At 33.7% G+C, this 13,658-nt stretch overlaps 2 protein-coding genes across 2 annotated transcripts; one reads left to right on the forward strand and one right to left on the reverse strand.

Moving 5' to 3' along the window:
* Positions 1 to 3,065: 3,065 nt before the first annotated feature.
* On the forward strand, positions 3,066 to 5,733 carry LOC141593972 (serine/threonine/tyrosine-protein kinase HT1-like). The gene is made up of 3 exons (XM_074414191.1): positions 3,066 to 3,722; positions 4,381 to 4,836; positions 5,397 to 5,733. Exons 1-3 carry the CDS (start codon positions 3,285 to 3,287, stop codon positions 5,688 to 5,690), a joined length of 1,188 nt encoding a protein of 395 aa, XP_074270292.1. The 5' UTR covers positions 3,066 to 3,284; the 3' UTR covers positions 5,691 to 5,733.
* Positions 5,734 to 10,801: 5,068 nt separating this feature from the next.
* Positions 10,802 to 11,983, reverse strand: LOC141593973 (uncharacterized). Its single transcript, XM_074414193.1, has one exon. The coding sequence runs from the start codon at positions 11,877 to 11,879 to the stop codon at positions 11,208 to 11,210; it is 672 nt and encodes a 223-aa protein (XP_074270294.1). The 5' UTR covers positions 11,880 to 11,983; the 3' UTR covers positions 10,802 to 11,207.
* Positions 11,984 to 13,658: the final 1,675 nt, after the last annotated feature.

A 13,658-nucleotide genomic window follows, 5' to 3' on the forward strand; every position in this document is an offset into this window, starting at 1 on the left:
GGTTAATGGTAAGACTCAGCAGGTTGGTGTTGATTGTGATGAGACCTTTAGCCCTGTTGTGAAGCCTACCACTATTCGTACCGTCCTCAGCTTAGCTACCTCTCGTTCTTGGCCCATACATCAACTTGATGTAAAGAACGCTTTTTTACATGGGGAACTTGTCGAAACTGTTTATATGCATCAACCTCCTGGTTTTGTTGATCCCTCTTGCTCCCCATCATGTTTGCCGTCTGCGTAAGTCTCTCGTACGGTCTTAAGCGGGCTCCCGGGCTTGGTATCAACGTTTTGCTAATTTTGTCATGTCACGAGGTTTCCGTAGTAGCCAATGTGATACTTCTCTATTTATATATAACCACGGGGGTGACATTGCCTATCTTTTATTATACGTGGATGATATTGTGCTTACGGCCTCGAATTCTTCGCTTATTCGCCGCATTATTGCTGACCTTTCTCGTGAATTTGCCATGACTGACCTCGGGGTACTTCATCATTTTTTGGGCATCACTGTTACTCGTAATGCAGGAAACCTTTTTTTGTCACAACAACAGTATGCCAAAGACATCTTGGGTCGTGCTAATATGTCTAGTTGCAATCCATCGACCACACCCGTTGATACCGGCGCTAAACTGAGTGCCACGGCCGGCCCTCTGATCGATGACCCTACCTTGTACCGTAGTCTCGCCGGGGCACTACAATATTTGACGATCACCCGGCCTGATATCTCTTATGCCGTCCAACAGGTTTGCCTATTTATGCATGCCCATCGGGCTCCTCATCTTCATTTTTTGAAGCGCATTCTTCGTTATATCAAGGGCACTATTGATCATGGTCTTACTATCACTCCATCTCGTCCGCATACTCTCACAGCCTATTCCGACGCGGATTGGGGTGGTTGCCCGGACTCCAGACGATCTACTTCCGGCTACTGTGTTTTTCTCGGGGATAATTTGGTGTCCTGGTCGTCAAAGCGCCAGCCCACTATATCTCGGTCTAGTGCCGAAGCCGAGTACCGGGCCGTGGCAAATGCTGTGGCCGAAACAAGTTGGCTCCGAAATCTATTACTTGAATTACATGTACCTGTTCGGAAAGCCACACTCGTTTATTGTGATAACCTATCAGCTGTTTATCTCTCCAATAACCCGGTTCAGCATCAACGTACTAAACATATCGAACTGGATATACATTTTGTACGTGAGAAAGTTCAGGTTGGTACTGTCCGCGTTCTTCATGTTCCCTCCGCGTATCAATATGCCGACATTTTCACAAAGGGTCTACCGCGCCATTTATTTGATCGTTTCAAGACCAGCCTGAGCGTCCGTCCTCCTCCCGCTCCGTCTGCGGGGGTGTATTAGTAAATATATGTAAAGATATTTATGCCTAGAATTAGTCTTGTATATCCCTGATATCTAGCCGTATAGTTTGTAACCATATTCTGTACTCTCCTATATATTTGTCAATAAGATAACTCACCCATCAGGGGATTACATTCAATATTGACATTGACTTGGACGTCGAAATGTCTGGCATGGAGTATTCTGAACCTAAAGTTCACTTATAGGAACGACGATCCGTGGTAAAGCTAGGGGGTTAGTAGGGGCTCTCGCTCCCCTGGCGAATGTGATGATTTTCGTAATTTTTAGTTACATTTTTCGAATTTTTTCAAGTGTACGAATATATTTTACCCGTTTACCCCTCTAAAATTATTCACCCCCTAAGTTCAGTCATCTAGCCAAAACCCAGATAATCCTTTTTTTTTTTTTTTTTATCCAAACTACTTATTTTATTATCCAATAAAAAGCATGACATGGACAATTACATTTGTAACCTATTTGATGGTCGGCTTTTGGCCAAACTATATAGTCGGACTCCCACCTTTTTTTTTTTCGTCACGGCAATCAATCTTTTTTTCTTTTTTTTTTTTAGGGATAGCAATAGAATTAGACTTAAGGAAAAGACAGTTGAGGTTATGAGAACTTCTTAGTTTTGGTCATGACAAAATGACACGACATTTTAAAGATGAAAGGTTTATAAGACCATGCATGGGGACATTCATTTCAAAGAGGAAAGTAGACACTTTTAATTTTCTTTAAGGGCAATTTGGAATTTCATGAAATGTAGAGGGGCCATAATTAATACCTTAATTAAAGGATTATGTCGAGGTAAAATAAAACTGTAAATTCATTTTTACACGTTAAGATCGACTCATTGCTAAATCATCAGCAATATTGATAAATACAGCAATATCGATAAATACTCAGATTATTTTCCAACTCATATATTCATAATGAAATAGATCAACTATCAGTCATCTCTGAAAGACTGCTTCTACAAATCACTCGCTTATATAAGATACATGAACATTAGTTAACGAGAGTCTAATCTTTCACAGTCGAATGAAATCGATCTCTTTCATAAGGTTTAACACAAATTAATGATTAACCTAAATTAGCTTAAATTACTAACCCAAAATTAATAATCTTGATAAGCTACTAATCCCCTTTTATGCAAGCTTAGCCACTCATAATTTAAGTGGATGAAATAAAAGAAAAGACCCTCATCTTTTCCTTTATAATTTTCTTATACTTATATGATTACATTTCTCATCCAATTTGCTAAAAAATCAATCACGAGACACCCTTGAACTATCCCCTTTGAAATTCATCCTTTTTCCCTCTTCTTTTCATACATACACATCTACTTTTATTTATCACTTCTATTAACAAAACCGTGAAAAACTCTTCTTTATTTCCTTCTTGAATCCTCTCATATTTCCATTCACAATTCATAACAAATAATCCATAACTTCTCTATTTTTCTTCTCATTTTACTCGATTTTATCGGTTTTGCATTTACTATGACTAGTGTATATTGTAAAACTACACATCGGGTCGTTCTTTCACGTAAAAATCTATAACCTTAGTTTTCTTTTGGTGTATCGGGAGTCACAAGGGCCATTTCCTATGCTGCATGGTTACAGACATAGGTTATGAGCATCCCTTTTCACTGATTTTACCAGCTGAATTAGCTGAAGCATCACTGCTCACTGATTTTACCAGCTGCTGAAGCATCACTGCTCACTGATTTTACCAGCTGAATTAGCTGACATTTGATTATCTGTAACGTAACTGAAACACATGAAGATTCACTTGGATTCTCGTCTCACAACTCGTACCCAAAAACCATGCATTTGAATCAATTCATGCACTTCCTAAAATCAATCCACACCTTCAGAAGAAAAATCCAACTTAATTTCTTGTAATACAAGTAACCTCACAAAAAAAAACATGGAAGTATCATGCTTTTCATCAATAAGGCACATGAGACTAAGGAGAAAGAGGAGATCATTGCCTATAAGATCGATTTCTTCGGCGTCAAGAAAGAATTGGGATATAGATGGAGAGAACAACATGGAGAAGAAGAGATTTGATAGCTTAGAATCATGGTCAATGATATTAGATTCGGAAAACGTCGAAGCGTGGGAAGCAAGTAATAAGGATAATCAAGAAGAATGGACAGCAGATCTTTCACAACTATTTATAGGAAATAAGTTTGCTTCAGGAGCACATAGTAGGATTTATAGAGGGATTTATAAACAAAGAGCTGTTGCTGTAAAAATGGTGAGAATTCCTACACATAAAGAGGATGCTAGAGTTAAGCTTGAACTTCAGTTTAAGTCTGAAGTTGCCTTGCTTTCTCGTCTCTATCATCCGAATATTGTCCAGGTAATACTACTTCTAGTACTACGTATACTAGTACTACGTAGTAGTACTGTAAATGTTAGCTAGCTTAACTACGTCAAGAAATGAAACTAACCTGGTAAACAGCGTAGGTATATATATATATTCCTATATTACTCCGTATTTGGTTTATTTATTGTCGCATGTGTAGATGTCAGTTAGTTTACCTTGAAAATTATTATTGAATTGTGATGTTTTTAACGAGAGTACAAAAACTATTATATCCCAATGTCAAAATTACCAAAAGCGTACATGGTGCATGAATTATCCGACTTTGGAAATATTGTATGGTTTTGAGTTGTTAAGATAAAATCTCTTACCGAACAACTATTCTTGCTTTTGACGAAAAGGTACTTGTGACATCTCATAACCACCTTTCTTTTTTATCGTTATTTGAACTGGTTGTGAGACGTCTTAAACTTGTGACACGTCAGAAATCAGAGTTTGTACGTTTTTGTGCCTAAAAAGGCAATTGATTTAGTAATTTGACTCTTAAATAAAACAAAAGGGAAATTACTAAAGTAAATTAATACATTTGATTCTTATTTTTCTTAGATGATTTTAATTTTAATTAAATTCACTTTATTAAAAATTATGATTATTCTACAAATTATAAAGAAACATCAGTCTTATATGATTGCAGTTCATAGCAGCCTGCCAGAAGCCACCAGTATACTGCATAATAACAGAATACATGTCCCAAGGGACACTAAGGATGTACCTAAACAAGAAGGAACCATACTCCCTCTCAATCGAGACAATCCTTCGGCTAGCCCTCGACATCTCGAGAGGAATGTCGTACCTACACTCACAAGGAGTCATACACAGGGACCTCAAATCCAACAACTTGCTTCTAAACGACGAGATGCGAGTCAAGGTGGCTGATTTTGGGACTTCATGCTTGGAAACACAGTGCCGAGAGACTAAAGGGAACATGGGCACGTACCGGTGGATGGCGCCTGAGATGATTAAGGAGAAGCCTTACACTAGGAAGGTTGATGTTTATAGTTTTGGGATTGTTCTTTGGGAACTTACTACTGCTTTGCTTCCCTTTCAGGGTATGACCCCTGTTCAAGCTGCTTTTGCTGTGGCCACTAAGGTTAGTCTTATTTTTTTTTTTTTTTTTTTTTTTTTTTTTTTTTTTTTAAGTTAAGGGCCACTTTCAATATGATTAGCCTAGAGGTGTAACCGAGCTGATCTTAAGTCACAACATTATCCCAATGCCTCAATGGCTCCCGCAGATTGTAAGGTAAGTGTCGGATGTACGCAGCCTTATCCTTGTGTTAGCAACACAAAGAGACTGTTAATTTACTAATGACTTAAGATGAAAAATTGCATCGAATAATTACCACTTCATCAAAAAAGGAGCACAGACACTTTAGTTTGCCATTTTGTTTATTCTATGACAACTTGAGCTCGTCAAGCCCGAAAAATTGATGCATGGGCTCGTACTTGGCTCAAAACTCGTTTTAAAAAAAAAAAAAAAAAAAGGCCCAACTTCCTAATGGCAAGTTGTTCAAAGTGTCATTTAGTAAACAACTATCATTAGACGGTCTCATATGAGAATTTGTACTTAAATTAAAATACGAAAGTGTAGTATTATTGCGAGGGAATGACTCATTTTATTCATTTTCTTGGATGTTTGATAATGATTCACAGAATGCACGTCCACCACTACCAGCAAGCTGCCAACCAGCCTTAGCACACCTAATCAAGCGTTGCTGGGCGGCTAACCCGAACAAACGACCTGATTTCAGCTACATTGTGTCGGCCCTCGAGGAATACGACGAGTGTGTCAAGGAAGGACTCCCTCTTCCTTCACATAGACGTTTGGTGAGACGTAATGCACAACATGCCATTGTTGATCACTTCAAAGGCTGTATTATATCTTTAAATAATAATACAAGTAATAATAATAATAATAATAGTTCATCTATACCTGTACATGCCTAATTTGCATTGCCAACTTTTATTAGGAATCCTTGATTTTTATCTTCATTAGTTTATAATAATGTTGATTATTTAATATTTATGTTATTTCATTAAAAGTTTATGGTCACCATGTTACCAACACTTGGTCTAGTATGGATTTAGTCAATGTTAATCCATAGGATTTAATTTCAATCTCTCAACGTAACCCATCATAGTTATTAATATTCCGCCCCATTGGGAAATTTTTTTTTAATTATTTTAAATTATTATCCTATGCATAGTGGGCATAGGTTAGAAAAACCCTAATAATAATACTTCGTAAGACGTAATGACCTTCTCTTTGTCATTTTCAAATGATATTGTACTTTACGTCAACTTAATTATACATTTTTGAAATCATTGATTTCAATAATTTCGAAATGTATAATTATACTACGAGTATAAATTTCTTATCATCAGATAACGGCATAACGCGGTCACCTAGTTACATCTTATTACAGGTAACATTTACGTAATAGTCGTCTGCCACATTCTTCAGGTCGTCTTAAGGTACAAATTTGGGAACTAATTAAGATTAAAGTCAATTGTACGCGGTTATAAATAATTTGAATCTTAATTATTGTATGCTAATTGTCAAAACTAATGTTTGATATAAACTCTATTTAGTCCACAATATTTACTCCCCTTGTGTCCTTAAGAGTCAAGTTTGGTTTGCATGCATGCAAATAAGTAATTAAGTATACGTGAATTACTTGCATGCATATTCGAGTGCTAGTCAACTACGGAGTACTAATAATGCATGTGATGTATATATAGTGTATAGGTGTATACTGTATAAGGTTGATTCAATAATTAATACCTTACCAACAATTTAATCTAAATTGATTTGAAAATAACCTAAGTTAATAATGACATGAAAATAACCTGAGTCAATAACAATGACTTGAAAATGTTGAACATCAGCAGTCACAACATAATTTTACGTGAGTGGATGAACAACGGACTTAAGTTAACTATATATTCCGTATTTAAACAACAACGAACATTTTCAGTCATGACTTTCAGTGCACTTAGGCCCAGTTCTTTTGGACTTAAAGTCACTTAATTTAAGTTTACTTCAGATCCAATAAGTTCAGTTCAGTTCAGATCAGATCAGATTCTATAAGTTTAGTTCAAATCTTATAAGTTCGATTCGATTCGAGATCCTATCGATTCGATTCGATTCGATTCTATAAGTTCGATTCGATTCGAGATCCTATAAATTCAGTTCAGATCCTATAAATTCACTTTAGAAAAGTTATATACAGAGTATTATTTTAAAAAACCGACGCAAAAATATTTGACATTATTAATTATTCGATACATATATACATTATTATTTTTAAAACAAAATCATCACTCTTCTCATTATTTTTTATCGTAATGTAACCGTAGTATAATGTATAAACAAACTAATATATATAAAGCGGAAAAATGTTATTATCTTACCTTTTGTTTTAGACTATATTTTCTTATCAGTGTTCTCTCTTGGCTGCGCACTAATTTCTTGTAAAAATTTTATTTAATCTCAATAAAAGTTTGCATTTTTTATAATAATAATAATAATAATAATAATAATAAAAGTTGCGGTTTTATAAAAAAAATATTAAAATTAACAATAATAATAATAACAACAACAACAACAACAACAACAACAACAATAACAACAACAACAACAAGAACAACAATAACAATAACAATAACAATAACAATAACAATAACAATAACAATAACAAATTAATAATAATAATAATAATAATAATAATAATAATAATATTTAAGTTAAATTAATTTAAGTTAATTTAAATTCGGATCGTGTAAGTTCAGTTCAGTTCAGATCCTATAAGTTAAGTTCAGTTCAGTTCAGATCCTATAAGTTCAGTTCAGTTCAGATCAGATCCGTTTCAGTCCAAAAAAAACAGGGCCTTAACACGTTAAGAGAAAATGGGCAATATTTTGTCTATGTTACACCCGAGACCCGAACCCAACCCGAATAACTAATTTGTCGAGTTTAATCACGCTTCTCGAGTGTTGGGTCACGGAGGCTCGAGGAGGTTGTCCCCTCTTACATTATCTCCTCCATGCTATGCAACTCATGGGGTTACGACATAATGTTGGAGGATGCACATTCCTAAGAGCAACTTTACTACGTCCAACGTATTATTAAGAGTTATCAATTCACCGAACAACTCAAATTCCATATACAAGTACATGTAAAGGTGGAACAAAATCGTATAGAAGAATGGAATTAGTAACAAAAAATATTCTTCATGCTTTGTGAAGCACAAGGAAATGGAGTAATTATAAAAGTGAATACTAGATATGAAAGTTGGTGAAATAACAATTACTGTATACTCTGTATTATAAAGCAATAGACGATGAGAATATGATACTTTGTGCACATGTAAATTTTAAAACAAAATTAATTTAGCATATTTATTAGACAATAGAATATGATACTTTATGCACAATTAGATTTTAAAGCAAAATTAATTTAGCATATTTATCAAAAGCTATTTATTTGATTCATTTGGTCATATGTTTATTTGGCGTGCACAAAAACTTCATAATAATTATTCTGTCTTAAACTATTAATTATTTGCTTACTTTTTTATTTTTATTTTATTAATGAGTATATTTTAATCAAAGGTGAATAACAAACTGAAACGAAAACTATATTATTGTTGTTAAGTCTAACGGTCGAAGGCACTCATGCATGTTGAAGCACACAATGTTATGGGAAATGGAAAGAGGAGCATACATAAAGATATTGATGCAATAATAGAGGTTTAGGGATGGAAACAACTACGTGAAGTGAATTATTGTAGGCCACCGAGTATTGAAGACGGTTTGAATTCTCTGTTTCATTTTTGTGTATGGTTTTGATTGTGTTTTACTGTCTTAATCTTCTAACGCCTCACTCCTTTTATAATATCTAAATATTTATTTTTAATGTTTAATGTTTATTATGTGTCAAATGAAGAGATAGTAAGACACAAAATTAAACACGAAAATGAGATAGGAAATCCCGACTCATTGAAGACCATCGTTCTTTCGATTGACCATAAATCTAAATGATGATACTATCACATGAATAGTATTGAAATGACAAATTTTAGATTAGTTATTTGGACGACTGTCTAGTTAAGTTACCTCTCCAAGGGTAATTATTACTTCGTCCACCCAATTCATATTATGAGATTTTTTTTCATATTTTGAGATATTGAACGGTATCTCTTAAATATATACGAGTAAATATTAGTTTAAGTTATTAATCTAATTAAAATATAATTTATCATAATTTAATATTAAAATTTTCAATTTTATCTTCAAAATACACTCTTTTAATGAAATCAAAGTTAAAGAATTACAAGAAAAAAAATGAATATTAGTTCTTTTGCTAGGAAACTAAAGGGATATTTACTAGATGTAGGACATGAACAACAACACTAATTCTTATATAAAACGGTTTTACACAATTACTATTGTAAAATCATGTGTTATTTTACATAATAAGCCTCGTAAATACAGATTCCACTACTTATCATATTTGGGTGAAAAGAGTGTCAAAATAATTTGAATTGTGATTTATTTTTCAATGTCTTATTGTAGTCGATTTTACAAGAGACTTACTCGAATAACAAAGTACGTGAAACGTGACCATTTGAGTTAGTCTAACTTGATGGGATTCTATGTTCATAATCAGAGTCCAATTTTTGTCTGATAAATATAATATTACCGATTTATAGTAAATAAAATAAAACACAAATTTTTGGGTAAGTCGTATTACATAAGATGAGATTTTAAAAGTTCACCAAATGTATAAATTAACTTTCAAACTAACAACTTTCTAAACCTACCTCAAGAAATAGAAATTTTACTTTAGTTACACAAGCATCTTACCCAAATTTTTGCCACGCAATTAATAATTTGTATAACCACTCCATTATCCACAAAGATGACTTAGGATAATACTTAATTATTACTTATGTATACCTACTTATAGGATGATGCATGCATGATAAAATAGAGGGTAACCACAAATATTATAATTTTAAATTTAAATACCAACAAGATTAGGTGAAGAAAACTTCTGCATTTTCATAGATTCATAGTTCATTATTCTAATAAAAAAATTGACCTTGTGTAATCATATTATTCCCTATTCATAATCAACTTCTTTTAGTTAAATGTCTATATCTAACATCTTGATTTAATATGGATAAAAATGATCAGCCTCTCTTAAGACTGACATATCCGTCATAATTAACCTATTTGTATGGATGAGACAAATATTTTATTAGTCCTCACTTCTTACTTTTGTCTCATTTGCCATATTTAATCCGTTTTAAGTTTAAGACTGATGTTTCCATCTTAAACAAGTTTTATGGGATAAAAATGTTACAATAGAACTTTTAAAATTTTGGTGAATAGGTTTTTGACATATAAAAAATTCTACCAAACTAGATTGTACTCCATTCCATTTTTTTTTTCTTTTGGAGCCGTATTTTAATCAAAGGTAAACAAGTTATCATGGGAATGATGAGTAAAAGAATAAGGTAATTCTGCAAAGTGCCGAAAGTTAAATCATCAATACCCTATTCATTTAACAGAAAAAGAGGGAAGAAGCGTAGAAAAGTGAGTGAAAAGAAAAGGATGTCTTTCTTTTAACAAAGTGAAAGTAAAAAAAAAAACATCATGCTTGACATCTAAACTACTAATGTGGAGTATAGTGTAATTTCTACCCAATTGATTTATGATTGAGTGTTATTTGGTTGTAATTGATGGCGATTTCACGTGTTCGTACATGATTTTACAAATTGATTTATCAAATTAACAGTATCATCCGATAATTCCATCTCCGTACATAAAAAATTTATGAATTGATATGAACTAATTAGAATGTAGCTAACCTTGACTCGTAATCTTTGTAACACCTTGTCAATGACAATAATCACCACCAACCAACAAAAATTAGATGCAAAAAAATCCACCATAAGTTTTGGTAGATGTAGATAGAGCAACCCCTAACAAATTAACCAAGCTAAATACTTTGTGATATAATAAGATTGAGAACGTTAGAAAAACCGTAATACAATTAATGACTCTTTATACGAAGTATGTATTAATAGTTACATTTGATCATTATTTATAACTACAAATGAACTTTCCCTAGGTAAGTTCATCTTTAAAACTTGAAAACTAAGAAAATATCAAAACTACCCATAATCTTCTCTACATTGATATTACAAAATGAACAAGGGGTACTATTCCGTCTCAATCATCTATTTACATTTTATTTCATATTCATTATAAAGGGGTATTTTGACCAGAGTAAACAAATGATGAGCGCGGACAGAGATATCATACAAGATCAAAAACTAGGAGGAAGAAAAAAGTTTACATGTTGTACAACAAATACAAAGGGAAATTAAGAGAGCATAATTATATAATTACCATGAAATTAAGTCTTCATAATCTTCATTAAAACACATGATTTTAACCCCAAACACTTCCCCAAACAAAACTCACCATTTTCCTAACAATCCCCTGTTTTTCCCCTGCATCGTCATCAACTTGACCTAATCCACCACCATCTTCAACCGATACAACTCGACTCGACTCAGGGTTAACCCGGACCGATCCTTCATACTTCTCATTAACACCATTGCTATCATTACGTATAACATTATTAACATTTTTCTTCTTGTCTTTCTTGTTGACTCCTTGTTTCTTCTTCTTTTGAGCTAATAAATTTTCTTCTAGGGCATCGATAATTTCATGAATAAGTTGACGATTAGGAGAAGAATCCCAACGTGCCCAATATGATGTATAACAGTTAAAACAGTAACACGTAAAACACGTTACATGACCGTTATTATTACTATTATTATTATTATTACTACTCCCGTTGTTATTATTGTTACTGGTGTAAGGTTTCTTGTGTTTTTTGGGTGATGAGGAGGTTTTAGAAGGATCAAAGTCAAAGGGGGTGGTTGTGGTGGTGCAAGAGAGTAGGTAAGCCAAGACTTCTTTGTCGGAGACGGAGAGGGCGGCGGCGAGGGCGAGGATCGTGGCCGGGAGGGTGGAAAGGGAGAGGAAATGGGAAGAAGGAGGGGGTGAAGGTGATGGAGAAGGGTGGACTGTTCCTTTGCGATAGAGTTTCTTCATTGTGTTGTTTAATTGTGAAATGTGGTAGTTGGTTAGTTGTATGTTGTGTAGGAATTAAAGAGTGAGGGAAGGAGTCTTATCTACCATCTTGGAACATTTTGGTAAACATGTAGCTGTTTTAGTTGGGTGGTTAAGACGGATATATTATAGAGAAGATAAGTTTTGATTGAATTATGGATTTACGGTACTAAATTTTATATAAAATGATTGGTAAGAGAATTTTATTATTGGGATAAAGATAAAATAAAGTAAATATAAATTATTTATTAGGATAGAGAAAATAGTTAATAAGATAGAGTTCGTGTTTAACAATATTGTAGAAAAACATATAATCCCCTAATTGGGTGATTATGACTGATATCATATACCCCTCCATTTAACTCCGCTTTGCAAGTTTGTTTTATCACGTTTGTCAACGCAGCTTTTACGCATAAATATCATTAGCTGCGTATTTGCAAAATTATAAAAGTTAGATATTTTTAATGTACGCTTTAAGACGAATCAAATAAGATCTCACATGAATAAATTTTCACTTATGTATCGAGAGAAAATTGGAGTTGAATGTCCGCTTGTTAATAGTGCGCAAAAGAGAAAGTTGCAAAGTGAAGTTGAATGGAGGGAGTGTAGTACGTAGTAGTTAGGATACATTACCTTAATATGTGTCTAGATACATAGTCAAATATATGCAAAGATTAATAATTAGACTCATTCTGTTACAATTATTTGTTTGCGTTTGATTAAAATATTCCTCACAAAGAATAAAAATGATAAACAGATGATGGAGGCAAAGGGAGTAACTAAATAAATGTACAATCTAAAAAATATATTATTTGTTTACCTTAAATTAAAATACTAGATAAAACGAATAATAAAACAAGTTAATAAATTATTAGAAACAACGAGAATGGCTACATTGATGAGCATGACGACATATATTTGGAAGGGTAAAGTCAGTGAGTCACGAGCATGGGCGGACATTATTGATTTCCACTTTCGGGCCTGGGCTGGCAGCTGCTCCAACCTTATGGGCCGGGCCCAAATACTTAAATTCGGGCTTGTTTGGTATGAAAAAGTTACTGTATACTCTTTCCTTCTCAATCATTTTTTGATGAATTACTTTCGGTCTCAGTCATTTCTTGGTGAATGGAAATTAGTGTATGTAATGTAACATTGTTGCTTTTAAACTGTGTATCTTTAAAAGCTATAGTTAGGCTCCGTTTGGTACGACACTTCAGGTAGCTTATTTGACCAAAATTTCAGCTACCTGATTTTTTTGCAAGTATTTGGCAAGTAGCTTATTTGGTCAAATAAGGTACCTGAAATGAAATGCTAGCTCAGGTAGCATTTGAGAAATCAAGTGTTCCATTTTTTACCCATTTATTCTATAATATTAAATAATTTTCATATCCTTTTGCGTCATTTTACCAAAATCGGCTACTTTTTCAGCTAGTTTGCCAAACACATTTTTATATAATTAGTTACCTTATCAGTTTCTAATTTTCAGCTACCTTATCAGTTACCTTTTCAGGTTTCAGCTATCTTTTCAGGTAGTTTTGCCAAACAGAGCCTAGTGAATGGTAACAGAATGGCTAATAATTAAAATAGAATTTGGCAAATAAGTTACGACGTAGACTATCCCACGATGGGAAGATGTCAGGCAGGTGCACCTCCTAAAGTGCAATGGAGGCCATGAGCCTCCATGATCGCTCATAGACCCCGTCCAGGTAAGTATGTTGCTTGATCTTCCACGTCTCGCTCGCTTATGTACTGTTTTCGCTT

The sequence above is a fragment of the Silene latifolia genome, chromosome 8 (assembly GCF_048544455.1).
Source record: "Silene latifolia isolate original U9 population chromosome 8, ASM4854445v1, whole genome shotgun sequence".
Lineage (NCBI taxonomy): Eukaryota > Viridiplantae > Streptophyta > Magnoliopsida > Caryophyllales > Caryophyllaceae > Silene > Silene latifolia.